Here is a 17,466-nt window from a genome sequence, read left to right on the forward strand (position 1 = left end):
CTATTGATTGAAACTGTGCCCTGCTCTGGGTCTAAGTTACAAGTACGGGTGTAACAGGCAGGCTAATAGGTGGCAACCCAGACCTTACCAACAACTTTTCTTTTCCAAGTAATTTTGAAGATTAGTTTACCAGCCATTAGTAAGAATTGATAACTAACATAGAACACATGATGAGTTCCTCTGATCCATGCCTGCCTCAAAGCCTGTTTTCAGGGATGGAGGGGATGACAGAGTGGCTCAAAGTGCTTGCTGCTATCTAGATGATCTGAGTTCAAATCCGCAGACCCACAAGAAGAGAACCCAAATCCACAAGTTGTCCCCTGACTTCAACATGCATGCTGTTATGTGTTCATGTACACACACACACACATACTGTATATATACATATGTATATATGTAACTATAACACTAATAAAAGCCCATTTCCAGAACCTCCTCCTGCATTCCCCCCCTCCCAAGTGCCTCTCCTGCTCACCTTCCGATGGGCCTGGTCACTTACACGTGCAAAGGAATCTTCTAGTTCTTTTTTCTCTCTTTCCAAATCTACCTGGGCTTGCCTGGCCACGGACACCTGTTTGGTCACCTCTGCATTCTGAAAGGGGAGAAGAGTGTCTAGAGCTGACACCTCTCAGGCTCAGCTTCCATCTTCCTTCCAGTACCAATGACTACTATCAGACAGCGAGTATCAAGGAGATGGACACAGGAGAAGGTTTTTCCTACCAGGGGGAAGCCAGAATGGAGGAGCCATGACCTTCAGATGTTAGAATTCCAGGTATTTGGATTCACTCTGCAGCCCCAGGCTAGCCTCAGGCTCAGAGCAATCCTTCTGCTTCTGCTATCCAAGTTTGGGGATTTCAAGTGTGAGACAGTACACCTACTTGTTTATATTTTGAGATAGGCTCTTATTGTTCAGTCCTGGCTGCCCTGGAGTGCTAGGTTTAAAGACACATGCCTCCACACAAGATCTTGCCTCCGCTTTCTGATAGAATTACAGGTGTGTTCCCCTATGCCCAGCTCAAATGAGGGGTAATTCTAACTGACTGATACACAAGACAGAAATCAAAAAGACTTAACAGGCTGGCGTTAAGAAATGGGAGTCTAAGAGCTGGAGAGATGCTCAGTGGTTAAGAGCTCTTTCAAAGGACCCAGATTTGGTTCCCAGCACCCATGCTGGGTGGCTCACAATTGCCTGTGATTTCAGCTTCAGAGGATCTGATGCCCTTTTCTGGTCTCCTCAAGCAAGTACACACACACACACACACACACACACACACACACACCAAGAATAAAGAGAAGGTCTGCACCATTTCTCCTGTGATGTGGGGTATATGGAAGAACTGGAGGGGTTGGTCAAAGTTCCTACCTTCCGCAGCAGGTCAGCATGGTTCTGAACCAGCTCGCTATACTTCTCTTTTAGCTTGCTATACCGCTGTTCATTGGCCTGGGCTTTTCCTGCATTGGGAAACACCAAGGTGAGGCCTCTGTCCTGGCTGGGATCCCCCTACCCTCTCTCCAGTAAGCTGGGGCCCTAAATATTTTTATCCTTTATTTTCTTTTTGAGACAGAGTTTCTCTGTGTAACAGCTCAGGCTGTCCTGGACCTCGCTCTGTAGACCAGGATGCCCTCGATACTTACAGACATGGACCTGCCTCTTCCTCCTGAGCGCTTTTTTTTTTTCCTTCTTTAAAGAACTGGCTATGTTGCCAACATGACTTTGAACCTCTGATCCTCCTGCTTCCATCTCTTGAGTACTGAGACTGCAGGTGTCCACTACCTCACTCAGCTAGAAGTAGTCTAATTAATTTAGGACTTTTGGGGAGACAAGGTCTTGCTACACAAACCAAACTAGCATTATGGTTTATCCTCCTGCCTTAGCCCCCAGAGTTGTGGAATCGCAGGTAAACACCTGTACACACCAGACATAAAGGTTCTCTTTTTAAAATAAACATTCCTCTGAATTAAGTTCTTTTGCAGACTGATGCCTATAAGCACAGTGTTGGTAGTTTGAAAGAAAAGGGTCCCCAAAGGGAGTGGCACTCTTAGAAGGTTTGGCTTTGTTAGAGTAGGTATGGCCTTGTTGGAGGAAGTATGTCACTGTGGGGGTGGGCTTTGAGGTCTCCTGTGCTCAAGCTTCCCTCAGTGAGAAGACCACTTCCTGTTGCCTGCAAATGAAGATGTATTAACTCTCAGCTCCTGCTCCAGCACCATGTCTGCCTGCACTCAGCCATGTTCCACCATGATGAGAATGGACTACACCTCTGAACTGCAAGCCAGCCAATTAAAAATGTTCTCCTCGGGTTGCCATGGTCATGATGTCTCTTCCCAGTAACAGAAACCGTAACTAAAACTCACAGCGTCCACATCAGCAGAGATTTAAGGTTCATGTTTGCTCTCCCTGCTCTTAGGTCTTTATCCTGCTCCTGTCTTAGCAGCAGCGACCAGCCTTGCTCCCGCCCACGCCCTCAGCCCCAGCCCCTCACTTTCTATCTCAGTCAGGCTGCGCTGTGCCTTCTCCGTGTCCTCTCGCTGCCTCTTCAGCTCGTCCAGCTCCGTGCGCAGGAACTCACAGTCATCTGTAGCCTGTCGCCCCAGGTGCTGCTGCTCTGCCAGCTCTGCCTCCAACTCACTCACACGGCCCTTCAGCTGCAGCATGGTCCGATGGCTCTGTGAGGGACACCCCAGGTGAAGAGCCTGCTACTGCAAGGCTGCCCTATGGGGCACCAGGCAGGGCAGGGATGACTTATCTCGTTGCTGGCACTGATCAATTATGGTTGATCGCTATACCTTCAAGTTCCCTGACCCACAGATCCAACCAACCAGACAGAGAACCTTTTATCATTTTTGTTTTGGTGCTCTGGGTAGGGAGCCTAGGGTCTTATTCATGTTAGGCCAGTAGCTGTTCTGCTGAGCCATAACCTCATCCCCTCACTGGGGGATTCTAGGCAGATGCTCTACACTGAACCACACACCCAGCCCCTTACCAAGGGATTCTAAGCAGGTGCTCTACCACTGAGCCATACCCCAGGCCCTTACTGGGGGATTCTAGGCAAGTGATCTACTGCTCAGCCACTCCTCCAACCCATCCCCAATCCTTGACTGAGGGATTCTAGGCAAGCCCTCCACCAATGAGCCATGCCTCCTGCCCCTTCCTGGGGCATTTTTGCCCAGTTCTTTACAACTGAGCCACACTTCTAGGCCATCACTGGTGAATTTTAAGCAGGAACTCTACGACTGAGGCATATCATCCACCCCTCACTGAGGGATCTCGGAAGGTGCTCTATCACACTCCAAGCCCTGCACTGTTGGATTTAGAGAAGTTATCTATCATTGAGCTATGTCCCCAGCTCCCAAATCAACCTTTCTCAAGGACCTTATGAGAAAAATTGGTCTTCCTCATTACCGTCAGAAAGCCAAGCAATAATCGTGGCTCACAGGGACACCGGTACCCAGCTTAACTGCCATCCTAAAGTGACATGTCATGACAATGAATTCTAATTTAGACCTTGAGATGACCAAATTCACTGGCTTTGTTGTGCCTATTAATTAACCCATCTTAGGATGGGGTCCAAGTAATACCATGAGACATGAATAATGACAAGTGCCCCACGCGGGTGAAAACCGAGTGCGGATGGATCTGAGCACGCACCTCAGTCTTCACGCTGTCCAGCTGTCCTGTCAGTCCACTGATATCTCTGTACAGGCGTTCAATCAAGTGGTCCCTGTGAAGAAAATAAGAGGCTTGGTGTCACTATGCTCCACCTGTCCTCCAGGTAAGCCGACAGACTGGAAAAGGAAGGGAAAGCTGGTGTTAACTTGGGGTCATGCTCTTAAACAAACAAAACAACTTTATTTTTGTTACCAGATAGCCAATGGAGGGTGATTTGTTCTCCCTCCTCACCACCCTTCCCCTGGTGTACTAGAATTATAGACATTAGCTACTGTACCTGGTTTACGTGGTACTGGGGTATCTCTGCAGGCTAGGCATGGGCTCTACAAATGAAACCACATCTCCAGCCGCACAGATAACAATACTTCTTTGCAGCATAAATTGTACAGTCAACTTTCCTCAGCTGTGGGTTCTATATCTGTGCATTCAACCCACTGGGGATGGAAAATATTTGTGGAGAAAAAAAATTGCATCTACATTGACTATGTATAGACTTTTATTCTCGCTATTATTCCCTAACTAAACAATATAGAAAAACGGTCTGGTAAGATGGCACAGAGGATAAAGATGCTTGCCATCAAGCCTGACAATCTTTGTTAGGTCTTGGGGACCCATATGGTGGAAGTCGGGGACTGATCCCTGCAAGCTGTCCTGACTTATACACTAATGCCACAGTGTACATGCAGCCATTCCCTCCCAGCACAAAACTTACAGGTGTATAAAAAGAAACCAAAAACCACAGAAATGAACACTGCAGCAGTGGTTATATCATATCAGGCGCAATGAGTCACGTGGAGGTGATTTAAAGGACACAGAAAGGAGGAATGTGGGTTCTATGAAAATACTATCCAGTCTTACAGCGGAGTCTCACACAGTGGCCGAACTTTGTGTCTATGGAGGTGATTCTGGAACCGATAACCCTTGGACACCTAGGGTGACTGTGCTCTACACATTAGGTGTCTTACCCTGACACCCACAGGGTCACAGTTACTGATCTGGGATAGTGGGGGGGATCATATTTGGAGAGGGGTTATGTGTGTCTCTCTGCCTGTCACTATATGCACATGTGTGGAGGCTGGGAGAGGGTGCTGGATCCCCAGGAGTTCATGGGTGCTGGGAAATGAACTTTAAGTAGTAAAGGCCCTTAGCCACCAAGCCATTACTCTAGCCCTGGAGGCTGAACGGCAGGCCTTAGGTATGCTGTGAGTATTCCACCACTGAGCCATATCCCCAACTCTTCCTTAAAAGCCCCTGTATTAAGGGTTCTTAGTGTGGGTGAGGTGGCTCTGTAGGTGAAGGCGAGTACTCCCAAGCCCAACAATCTGAGTTTGAAGAGCAGAAGTGACTCCATGAAGCTCTCAGACTTCCACAAGTACAACTTGGCACCCCACCCCCCCTCCCGGACCAACAGCACATACATATAATCTCACAAAACAAATACAACACCAAAAGATCTTTTTCTTAAAGGAGTGCTTTGCCAGAGATATGGCTCAGTCATCAAGAGCACTGGCTCTTTCAGAGGACCCAAGCTCAGTTCCCAGGACCTACATTGGGCAACTCGGAACTGTTTGTAATTATAGCTCCAGGAGATCAAATACCTATTTTTTACCTCCATGGCCACACACACACACACACACACACACACACACACACACACACAATCTATACAGGCACACATAAACAAGTACGCTAGCACACACATGTAATATGTACCTACCACCCCCGCATATATACAAGCACATACACATGCACACACACATATTTAAACATACATATACATATACAATGACACACACAATCAGACACCAAACAAACAAAGGAGGTGGAGGGCAAGTATGGAACGACATTAGAGGTTGACTTCTGGCATAAACACACATACGTGTACAAGCACGCAAGCACGCACGCAGGCACGCACAGAATTCCTTCCTCTTGGAGTAGCTGCTGTAGTGCAGACCACGCTTAACTTCATTTCTCAACCACGTGTTTCCACCCAGCATGGACTCACTTCTCATCCTTGTTCACACCATTTTGATTGTTGAAATTGAAGGGGTCACTGCTCAGGGAGCTGCCGAAGATGTCGTCAAACTTGTTGTCAAACAAATTCTGCAGTGATTGGAAGAGTGCAGGGAGAGCAAAGACCAAGTCAGAGACCTAGAAAACTGTCTGGGTGTGTGTGCGGGGTGGGGGGGTTATCATATGTAATTTGCTATTTTATTTTTCAGACGGGGCACACTATGTAGCGTAGCGCTGGCTGGCCTGGAACTCACTTATACAGACCAGGCTGGCCCTAATCTCTTAGAAATAACCCGATGCTTCTAGCCCCTGAGCACTGGAATTAAAGTGTATGCAGCCATGCCTGGCTCCTTTCTTCCTGTCTGTCATTCTTTATACTTAAACAAAACTTTTTAGCCTGCATGTATGTCTAAGTGCATGCCTGGGGCTCATACAGGTCAGAAGAGGGTGCGGGCTCCTTTAATTAAAGATGGTTGTGAGCCACTTCATAGGTGCTGGGAATCAAACCCAGGTCCTCTTCAAAAGCAACAAGTACTTTTAATGGCTGAGCCAACTCTCCAGCCCTGTGTATTTTTGGGACAGTGTCTCATGACGTGCTATGTGGCTGAAGTTGACCTTGAACCCCTCCTTTCCTGCTTCTGTCTCCCAGTACTATGATTAGAGGCATGCAACCACACATGGCTCCAACAATCTCCATTTTTCTTGATTTGGCTGAGACCTATTGTAAGGAGCCTGAGTGCAGGGGGCTCAGCCTAATCTCTAACTTTCTTATGAGAAACAGAACCCAGTGAGAGTGTAGTTTCACCCATCTTAGATACAGAAGCAGGAGGATATCAAGAGCCCAGGAATGGGCAACACGGTGAAGACACCATGTCCAAACATTAAGCCTTGTCTGAGCAGATACACCCATCCAAGCTAGGAGCCTCTCCTACTATCTGTTCTGATGGGGGGGGGGCAACTGGAAGGGTCAAAGTCCCTGACCCATGGGTCTTGTACCTGTTGGGAGGCATCCATGTCCATGAGGTCATCCTTCTCCAGGACCGGCTCGCTGTCTGGCGATGACTCCTCCGCTGGGATCACCACCACAGGACTGATGTGCTCTGACAGGGCTGAGGCGCGGAGGAAGTTGGGTGGATTCTGGAGAAGCAAGACACAAGCGTAAAGGGCGCTCACCTGCCAGGCCCCAGAGCTGCGCAGAGTCCAACAGATGCACTCACCTCAGGCAGCTGGGGGATCTGAATGAGCCGCTTGAAGTACTGCAGGTTACTGGAGCGCTGGAACAGATCTTTCAACCTGGGAGTGCATGAGCATCTCAGAGGTGCGGGATGGGGTTGGTTGCCAGTCCCAGGAACACATGGGACACCTCCCCATCATTCCCACTCTCTGCCCACCTTACAGGCACAAGCTGGTGGTGGGTTGCCCAACAAGATGCCAGGATTCAATAACGATACCACAGGGTCAGGGAGATGGCACAGTGGGTAAAGGCACTTTGCTATCTAAATAAAGAATCAAGCCTGGTGACTTGTGTTTGATCCCTGGGAGCCACATGGAAAGAGAGAACCGGCTCCATGAAGTTGCCCTTGATCTCCACATTCATACTGCCATGATGCATACCCCCCCTCTCTCTCTCACACACACACACACAAATAAAATTTTAAAAATGATATCACAGACTGAGGTCTTTTCTGTTTGTTTAGCCCTGGCTGTCCTGGAACTCACTCAGTAGACCAGGCTGGAATTGAACTCAGAGATTCCCCTGCCTCTGCCTCCCAAGTGCTGGGATTAAAGGTGTGCACCACCACTGCCAGGCCAGACTGAGGTCTTTACAGAGTTCTCAGTCACCCGTGATGAGGAAAGAGCAATTAACACTGCAGATCCTGTTGAAGACTGGACAGTCTCAGAGAAGGTCAATCTGGATGACAACTTGATGGGGTCTAGGATCACCACAGAGACAAGCTTCCGGGTGTTCTCTGTGAGGGTGTTTCCACGTCTCCACAGAGTGTTAACTCAGGTCAGAAGAACTTCCTTCCCCTATGAATTTGGGTGGCACCATCCTTCTGGGCTGGAGAAGGAGAACAGGGGCCCTTCCAGAAGGCTCAGTGGGTCAAGGCATTTACTGCCAACCCCGATGACTCGAGTTCAGTCTCTGGGGCCCACAGGGTGGAGGGACACAAGTGATGTCCTCAAGTTGTCCACTGATCTACACACGCACACTGTAGCACAGCCCTACAAAATAAATGTGTGTATAGGGAGAGAGACCTCCAAGACTAAAGTGTCCCTGTGACATTGCTACTGTTTCCCCTGAACTCCAGGACAGCAAGGCTTCCAGGAATATTCGCCTCTATGTGAGAGAGAAAATGAAGCAGCTACTCACAGGAGATGTTTTCATAAGCTAGGGAAAAAAATGGAAGGAAATAAAATGAGCTGACCACAGGTCCTCATCTCTCTGGGTTGGCGCCAACAGTAATAGATGTTAGTGCTTTTGCAAGCTACTGGAATTTCACATTCCAGGAATCCAGCCCCAGGGCCTGTCTCCTAGGATTTAGTAAGTCATTCATCATAGGATGTGTACCAGGCTTCCCCAGTGCAGCGAGGAAACTAGGGGGTTAGTTCAATCCTACGTTTGTCCTTTGACTGCTCCCTAGGAAACCAATACGTGAAGCACCGGCTAGGCATTCTGAAGCCATGGTCAAGGATGAAGATGTCAACGGGGAAAACAAACAATGTAAAGATGGCTGCCTCATAAATGAACAATTCGCAAGACAAGAAATACAAAGGGACAACCATTATGGTTAGTTTGAACTGTCAATCTGATGCAATCTGGAATCACCTGGAAGAGGTCTTAACAAGAGACCGTCTAGATCAAGCTGGCCTCATTTGTCTTGATTGTTAATTGATGTGGATGTCCAAGCCCACCATGGGCGGCACCATTCCTTGGTTTTGGGCCTTGAGCTGCATAAGAATAGGGAAAGCTAGCTGAGCAACAAGCATGCCTGCGTTCATTCTGTCTCTGCTCTTGGATGAGATGTGGCTAGATGCCTCAAGTTCCTGCCTTGACTTCCCTGAAACAGAGACTGCAACCTGGAACTCTATATCAAGCAAACTCTTTTATCCTTAGGTTGCTTCACATCAGGGTATTTTATCACAACAGACATAAAACTAACATACACACACACACACACACATACACACACATGCACATGCACGCGTATATATGTATACATACATATATGTGGCTCAATATTCTTAGCTACAATGAAAATGCAAATTTAAACTATATTAAGAGTTTTTCTCTCTGAAGTATGAATGGCTATCAGCAAGAAAACAAACATGGGGGGAAAAAAAGACAAACAATGGGTGAGAACATGGGGAGAGAAGAATTCTAGTCCACTGTGGGTGGGTAAAACGGTATAGCTAGCCACAGTGGAACTCAGTATGACTTTCCTCAAAAGACGAAATATCATATGATCTGTCTGTAACATGGTCTGGCATATTCCTGAGGGAATCTAATTCAACACACCACAGAGATACCCACACACTCAGGTTCACCATGGTGCCATTCACAGTAGCCAAAACCCCATGTCCACCTAAAAATGGATGGATAGAAACAATGTGATCTAACTTATAGGATAAGGGTTTCATTCAGCCAAAAGAAGGAAGTACAAGGCTGGTGAGATGGCTTAGTGGGTGAAGGAATTTGTCCCTATGCCTGAGAGCTGAATTAAATCCAGTCTCATCTGGCAGAAGGATATAACTGACTCCTGAAAACTGTTCTCTGATCCAAGCATTAGCGCACATGTGTGTGTGATACGCTCTGCCCTGCCGGGCTTTTCTACCTGGGTGCTGGGATCCAAACTCAGGTCATCACGCTTATGCAGAAGGCACTTTACCCTAGCCCCCTAGAGTATGTTTTGATCGGACTGCATTCCCTTCTGCAGAGCCACTTACTTTGTGAACTGCTCCATGAAGCGGTCTCGGTGGCCCTGCAGGGTGTCAGCTGGAAGACCTAGAGGAAATGGGAAGCAGCACCTGAGTCCATGGAGACCAGGGGCAGGGAAGCCACTCGGAGGCTGAGGGAGGGGCCAGGCAGCCCACTCTGGCACTCCTGGCTACGATGCCCTGAGGTTTGGTAGCTAAGGGAACCCCACGGAACAGTAGGAAGCTTTTAGCCTCTGCATTCTCCCACCTCAGGGTTCTGGCTGGGCAGGATGGAGCCTGCATCCCCTAGGAAGCTGTGGCTTCATCAAACTGCAGGACTGATGGGAGTGGGTTCGCTCTCAGGTGAGGGAGCAGCCTAGGTTTAGGGCACGGTTAACTGGGACTCTATGCAAGCACTGGCCCTAAGGAGTTGGGCTCTGTGGTCCCTACACATCACAGACCATGAGAGGCTGCGCATTTCAGTTTTCATTTTATTTTATTTTGAGAGGAGGAGGTCTTGCTATATAGCCCAGGCTGGCCTTGAACTCATGAGCCTCCTGTGTACTGGGATCACAGGCAACCTGATTTTATTTAGTACCAGTTTTTTACATGGCATTTTGTCCTTGCACTCGGGTGCACGTGTGCCTCAGTGAATGTGTGCAGGTCAGAAGGTAACCCAGGGGAGTTGGCTCTTTCCTTACAAGATGTGGAAAGACCCACGGCAGCAGCTTTTATTTTACTCCCTCTCCTCCTCAGTCACCTTCCCTCCTTATCTCTCCCTCTTTCCCTTTCGGACACAGAGTCTAGCTGTGTTACCCAGGTGGGCCTTGAGATCTTGGACTCAAGCAGTCCTACAGCCTCAGATTCTCTTGTACCTGGAACAACAAACCACACCACTGTGTTATTCTCTTTGTTTATTTGAGGCAGGGTATCACACTGAAGCCCCCCACTGTTAGGGGACATACTATGTAGCCCAGGCTGGTCTTGAACTTGTGATAATCCTCCTGCTTCCGTGTGCCAACAAGCCTCGTTTATAATTGTTTTTGAATGAGTGATATAATCATGAAGTTCACGTATAAACTATGATTATTGAAAGTGATGAACGTGAGACAGGGAATAGAGAGCTGAAGGCCAGCCAAGGCTACATATGGAGACCTTGTTGCAAAAAAAAAAAAAAAAAAAAAAAAAAAATAAAAAAGATAAAATTAGACAGGGTAGAGAAATAGCGCTTAATTTCTACTCTAAAACCCCTGATCTCAGTTCTACAAGGGAAAAAAAAAAAAAAAAAAAAAAAAAAACTAAGAAAGAGCCAAATTGAGGAAGAAAATTCCACTTAAAAAAAAAAAAAAAAAAATTGACCAGAACTCAAACCTGTCAAGGTCATCAAAAACAAAGGAAGTTTGACAAGCTGTCACAGCTTCTGGGAGTTAGAAAAGAAACATTGACTAAGTGTTACAGGATCCTGGGTGGGAGCTTGGAAAAGCAAACTGGGAAAGAAGAGCGGATGTTTGAGTGAAGTGCTGACTTCAGCTGAAAGTGTGGTTTAACGTACGGGGGAGGGGGCATGCATAGCTCAATGGTACAGAACCCGCCTAGAATCCCCCAGTGAGGGGCTGAGGTGTGGCTCAGTGGTAGAGCACCTGCCTAGAATCCCCCAGTGAGGGGCTGGGGTGTGACTCAGTGGTACAGCACCTGCCTAGGATCCCCCAGTGAGGGGCTGGGGGCATGGCTCAGCAGTAAAGTGCTTGTCTAATACACACAAGGCTTCCTGTTCCTTTACTGACTGAACACAAAGAGTACCAATAGTTTCATTAATGGACAAACTTCACGCTAATGCATTAACAGCAGAGGGTTGGACTTGGTGGCTCATGCCTGTAATCCCACTATCTAGGAAAGGGGCAAAAGTAGAAGGGTTAGTAACTCAAGGTTATCCTGGGCTACATTTCGAGTTCAAGGCCAACCTAATACATATGAATTTCTCTCAAATAAATAAAACAAAAGAAATATATAAATAAAAGTAAGTTCGCCTACACTTGGTGTTTTTTATTTAGCTACTTAAAAAAACAAATATTTATTTTTGTGCACATGAGTATTGGAGCTGCATGTATGCATGTCTGTGTACCATGTGAGTACACTGCCCTCAGGAGGCCAGAGAAGATGCTGGAGTTATAGATGGTGTGAGCCATCATGTGGGTGTTGAGAACTAAACCCATGCCCCCTGGAAGAGCAGCCATTGCTCTTAACTGCTGAGCCATCTCTCCAGCTTAATTTTTGACAAAGTTGACCTGCTTCTCCTGCCTCTACCTCCCTAGGGCTGAGACTGCAGATGTCGGCCATATGCATCACTTATGCAGCACTGGGGAGGGAGGGCAGGGTTTCACATATGCTAGGCAAACCCTCCGCCAACAGAGACACACTCTCTGCCTGTAACTGATGATGTTTCTAAGCAACAGACTCTCCTCCTCTTGGGGTTTGGTCCATCCTCCCTGCTTCCTGTAGGAACGCCCTATGGCACCAAGCCTTTCTAATCCTGGAACAGCAAATTGCAGTCACCCTTGAGGGAAGAGACCCCAGAGTAATCGGAGTGATGCTGCTTCTCTTGTCTAGTCTCAAATGATCAGGTTTGGTTGGGGCAACAAATCCAGGTAAAGTCACTTGCTGCCAAACTTGACGAGCTGAGTTTTATCTTGGGGACCATTTGATGGAAGGAGAGAACTGACTCCTGCAAACTGTCCTGACTTCAACAAGTATGCATGAGCACACACACGGCAAAAACATAAATAATGAAATAAAAAGGTTATTACTTGTAAGTCAACGGTTATGAAGCATCCCTTGTTTCATATAGGTGTGTTTAATTTTATTTTTTTTTTTACCCCCCTGAGACAGGGATTTACTATGTGAACTGGGTGGGCCTTGGATTCACCATGTAGCCCTGGTTGATAATAAATTTTCCATTCTCTTCTAGAACCTCCAAACTTCTGGGATTCTAGGCATGCAACCCTATGCTCAGTCACTGTTCTAAGCATCTAAAACATACCCTTGACCTTCCTGGGCTATGAAACATGAACAGTATCTATTCATATCTACAAGTTTTTGGGTTTCCCATCATGCTGTGGGCATTCTTCAGGAGCTGGAAATGTGGCTCAGAGTAGAGCACTTGCCTAAAATTCCTCAGTGAGGAGTTACAGTAGCTTTATCTGGGGAAATCTGTATTTAAAGATGGAGATTTTAAACTATTCCAGAGACCTATCCAAGCTGGTTCATCAGTAGCCTGATTTAAAAAGAAGAAAAAAAAAAAAAAAAAAGAGTTCGTGCATGCGCGCAAGGCCAACCTGTGCTGTAGGTCATTACCTTCCATCATGTGGTTTCTGGAGATACAACTGAGGTCATCAGGCTTAGTGGCAAGTATCTTTCCTCTGAGCCGTCTTGCTAGCGCCCCCGGCCCTCCCCACCCCTTCAGCCCCTGCCAGTCCAGCCCAACCCAGCGCCTCATACTTTAAACCAGGGCACCGAGGATGAGAACTTCTGCAAACCAGCAACTCTCAAATTATACTTTTTTTTTTGGTTTTTCACGACAGGGTTTTTCTGTAGCTTTGGAGTCTGTCCTGGAACTTGCTCTATAGAACAGGCTGGCCTGGTCTCTGCCTGTCTCAGCCTCCCAAGTGCTGGTATTAAAGGTGTGTGCCACCACCGCCTGGCAAATTATGCTTTTCTTAAGGGTGCAGCAGGGATCTACTCCTGAGCAAAACACAGTCCTCCCCTCCTTGGATCAGCTCTGCTTTATTTATTGTTTTATTTAAGAAAGTGTCTCACTCTAGTTTCTCTTCAGATCCTATAAATCTTTCACCTTTTACAAGAAAGTGTCTCACTGTGTAAACAAGGCTTATCTGGAATTTATTACATAGCTCAGGCTGGCCTTGAACTGGCAGAGATCCTTCTGCCTTTGCCCCCAAGCTACTGGGATTCTTCATTGAGGGGATGAAACTCAGGGCATTATGCATGCTAGTTAAGAGCTCAACGACTAAGCCACACCCCCAGCCCCTCACTGGGGGATTCTAGGCAGCTCTACAACTGAGCCAGTCTTTTGCTGGGGGATTCTAGCCAAATGCTACAAATATACCTGAGCTAGAGAGTTCTAGCAAGTATCCTACACCAGCCCTACAGCTGTTGGTTTACTACTTTCTATTTCTCCATATAATTCCATCTGTTACAAGGGATTGGGTTGCTGATGGTTTGGAGGTCACTGTATTAGCTCACGAAGGTGTGGGTCAGGTAGGTCAGTTGTGCTCTACGTGAGTCTAAGAGCACAGGATACTTTTGGTGAATTGTGACATGGTAGAGCTGGAGGTGAACAGAAAGGACCCTCCTAAGACACAGGACTGGAAGGTCAGGAGCTAGACTGGGTCAATCTAAAGCTTGGGTTACTCCCTTCCATTTTCAGTTGATCAGGAGCCCCAGGCCCTTTGGACCAGAGGAAAAAGGCTGAGGGTGCAGAGTGAGCTGCTTGCATGCCTCTGGGACTTTGCTGAGGCTGTGACCCTGCTGGCAGCCTGCAGCCCGCATGGGATGGTGGAGGCTGTCATACTCACAGGAGTGGAGCTTGAAGAGCAGCTTGACAGTGTAGTCATAGAGGTGACTGCAGTCCAGGATGACCTGGATCAGCGGTGCGAGGCGGCACTGCCCAGCTGAGGTCACAGACACTGAACGGGACATGTCCAGTGAGTTGAACACTGTGGAGGAAGATGGGGAGAGGCTACAGTGAGGCAGCAATCTCTGCAGAAAAACACAATCAGGGTCGTGGCAGACAACCAAGACTTATTCTGTGCGTGTATTCTGTGTATATGAAAGGCAGGTATTCTATGGTGGAATATTCCTTTACAGTGTATGAATGTGTCGCTATGATTGGTTTAATAAGGAAGCTGTCAGGCCAATAGCTGGACAGGTGGAGGTTAGGCAGGACTGGCAGACAAAAAAGAGCATGCTGGGAAGAAGAAGGGAGGAGTCTGAGGAGTCATGGAGACATGCACGATGAACTTGCTGAGTTGAGAAAAGGTACCACCACATGTCAGAGCATAGACAAGAAATATGGGTAATTTAAAATGTAAGAGCTAGTTAGTAACACGCCTGAAGTATCGGCTGAGCATTTATAATTGATGTCTCTGTGCGGGACAGAAAATCTGGCTAAATTCAACGGTTGAGCCACATCCCCAACCCCTCACTGGGGGATTCTAGGCAGGTACTCTACACTGAGCCATGTACCCAGATTCTTGCTGCGGGATTCTAAGCAAGTTCTCTACTGTTAAGATATGTCCCTGGGCCCTCACTGGAAGATTTTAGCCCAGGGCTCTACACTTGAGCCATGATCCTAATTCCTCTAGGGTATTTTAAGCAAGCATCCTACCAGTGAGCCATACCCCTAATTCCTTATTGGGGGATTCTGGGTAAGTGCTATGATCATGAACTGTGATTTATTTCACGCTGAGACAGGATCTTGCTATGTAGTGCAGGCAGGACTTACCATCACTATCCTCTCACCGCAGCCTCCCAAGGGCTGGATGACAGCTGTGTGGCCTGCGAATGGCAGCTGCAATGACTCATGTGATCCATTTGACCCTATGATACCCTGAGACAGGAAACGGTGTCCCCACAGGAAATGCATCCTAAGTCTCTTGAAGATGGTCATAAAGCTAAGACGTAGTTGCGCTGAGCCCATGTGGCCATGGATGGGTAGAATAGGCACCTTTGCTCCTGATGGCCAGAAAGCTCGGTGTGTCATGACCAGGTGAAAGCATTGTGCCAAACCCCGTTGATAACCTATGAGACCTGTCCCAAGTCTGAGCAGAAACACTCAACACATTTTCTTTTCTCAAACAGGGTCTCGTGTAGCTCAGGGTGGACCTGAACTCAATATGCAGACAAAGGTGATCTTGAATTTCTGCTCTTCCTGCCTCTACCTCCTGAGTGCTGGCAGAAGTATGTACCAGCATGCATGGTTTATATAGTGGCGGGGATTTGAACTTCTTGCATGGTAGGCAAACACTCTACCACTTGTGTACAGCTTTTTCCTAAATTTCTTATTCCAGGCATCTACCCACATTACCTCATTTTATAGTCAGCTATTGGATGCCTGACTATAGGCCACCATCTTACTCCCTGGCCAGGGCTGACTATCTTTCTTGTATTGGCTGCCCACTGTCCCTGGAGATTGTATGTAACATGCAACACAAGACTTCCCTGATATCACAACCACATGTGGGGACAAGCCCATGGGTTAGCACCACAGAGCCTTTATATGTCTCACTTTCCTGATCTGCGTAGACCCTGTAAGTGTGTTTGTCTGGTGTCTTAGAAGGAGAGAAATTATCTCTGTCTCTGTCTGTCTCTCTCTCGCTTACACACACACACACACACACACACACACACACACACACACACACACACACACAAATTAAAAGCAGCTGTCTTTTGCAAAGGCTTCCTCAGGCTTCTATCTGACAAGAAATCACAGCTGCCTCCATCTCCTTCCGGGAACGTGACTTGACCCCTAGCGCAGCTGTAGCAGGGACTGTAGGTTAAGTTTCACAGCCTGGCGGGGCTCTGGACACTCTTGCATGAAGCACTATAGTTATGATCACCTACGGTCTGATGAGACCAGGGAGGAGTTCGAGAGCACCTGCACTATGCCTTTCAGCTTTGGCTTTGTGGGTGAGCATGCAAGTATGCATTTGGCTGTATGTGCAGGTCTACATGAGGGCTGGTACAAATGGAGCCCAGAGGCCAACCTCAGGTATCCTCAGTTGCTTCCATTCTTTTGTTGTTGTTGTTGTTGGACACAGAGTTTCTCTGTGTAACAGCCCTCTTGTCTTCACTTTGTAGATCAGGCTGGCCTCAGATTCACAGAGATCCACCTAGCACCAAGCTGGGCTACCCCTTCCCCCCACCGCCCCCAAGGATCCAAGTTCAGTTCCCAGCACCTGCATAAGGCAGGGTGTCTTACAACTAACTATCTGTAGCTCTAGCTCTAGGGGATCTGATGCCCTCTTTTGACCTCTGGAAGCAACTGCACTCATGTGTATATACCCCAATACAGACCTACATGTATACGTGATTTTTTTAAAAAAAATCTGTGTGCATGCTAGGCAAGCACACTACTGTAATGAGCGGTATCCAAAGGTCTAGACAGACTCCCCTATTGTGGGTATTTGTTTAACTATGCAAAGATATTTTGCATTTGTTTAATAAGTAAAGATGTGTTGCATTTGTTTATATTGCGGACTATTTGTTTAACTATGTAAAGATGTGTTTCTGTTTTACCTTAACTGCCTAAGGTACCTGACTGGTCTAATAAAAAGCTGAATGGCCAATAGTGAGGCAGGATAGATATAGATGGAACTTCTAGGCAAGGAAAGTAAATAGGAGGAGAAATTTAAGCTCCAAAGAAGAAAGGAAAAGAGACATCAGGGGCCAGAGAGATTGACACAGAAAAAGCAGGAAAGTAGGACATACAGAATGAATGAAATGTAGAAAGACCCAAGGCAAAACGTAGAGGAAAAGAAACAGGTTAAGTTAAAGACCTAGTGGGACAAGTCTATGCTAAGGCCGAGCATTTGTAATTAATAATAAGTCTCCATGTCTTTATTTGGGAGCTGGTTGGCGGCCCAAAGAAAAATCTGATTACACCCCCCTTCTGAGAAGAAAACATGCCTGTGTAGCAAGCAGCTCAGCAGCAATCACAGACAGGACTGGCTGGAACCGTGGCCACCATCCAACGCTGTCCAAAAGGTCAAAACAGCCTGGGGGAGCTTGGTGGCCAGGAAGGAGGGGCAGAGCAACTGTCTCCCTGTCTAATATGAAATAATCGACTTCAA

General features: G+C 47.2%; 1 protein-coding gene across 3 annotated transcripts in view; it reads right to left on the reverse strand.

Moving 5' to 3' along the window:
• The window catches only part of Hip1 (huntingtin interacting protein 1), a 121,702-nt gene that overhangs the window by 21,012 nt on the left and 83,224 nt on the right, over positions 1-17,466 (reverse strand). For all 3 annotated transcript variants that reach the window (XM_051205101.1, XM_051205103.1, XM_051205102.1), the window contains exons 8-16: positions 14,188-14,328; positions 9,629-9,686; positions 6,898-6,973; positions 6,677-6,817; positions 5,673-5,770; positions 3,647-3,719; positions 2,481-2,664; positions 1,364-1,452; positions 476-592 (exon numbers count right to left, since the gene is read on the reverse strand). In XM_051205101.1, coding sequence (XP_051061058.1) covers positions 476-592; positions 1,364-1,452; positions 2,481-2,664; positions 3,647-3,719; positions 5,673-5,770; positions 6,677-6,817; positions 6,898-6,973; positions 9,629-9,686; positions 14,188-14,328 — 977 coding nt within the window. The remainder of the gene's footprint in view (positions 1-475; positions 593-1,363; positions 1,453-2,480; positions 2,665-3,646; positions 3,720-5,672; positions 5,771-6,676; positions 6,818-6,897; positions 6,974-9,628; positions 9,687-14,187; positions 14,329-17,466) is intronic.

The sequence above is a fragment of the Phodopus roborovskii genome, unplaced genomic scaffold (assembly GCF_943737965.1).
Source record: "Phodopus roborovskii unplaced genomic scaffold, PHOROB, whole genome shotgun sequence".
Classification (NCBI taxonomy): domain Eukaryota; kingdom Metazoa; phylum Chordata; class Mammalia; order Rodentia; family Cricetidae; genus Phodopus; species Phodopus roborovskii.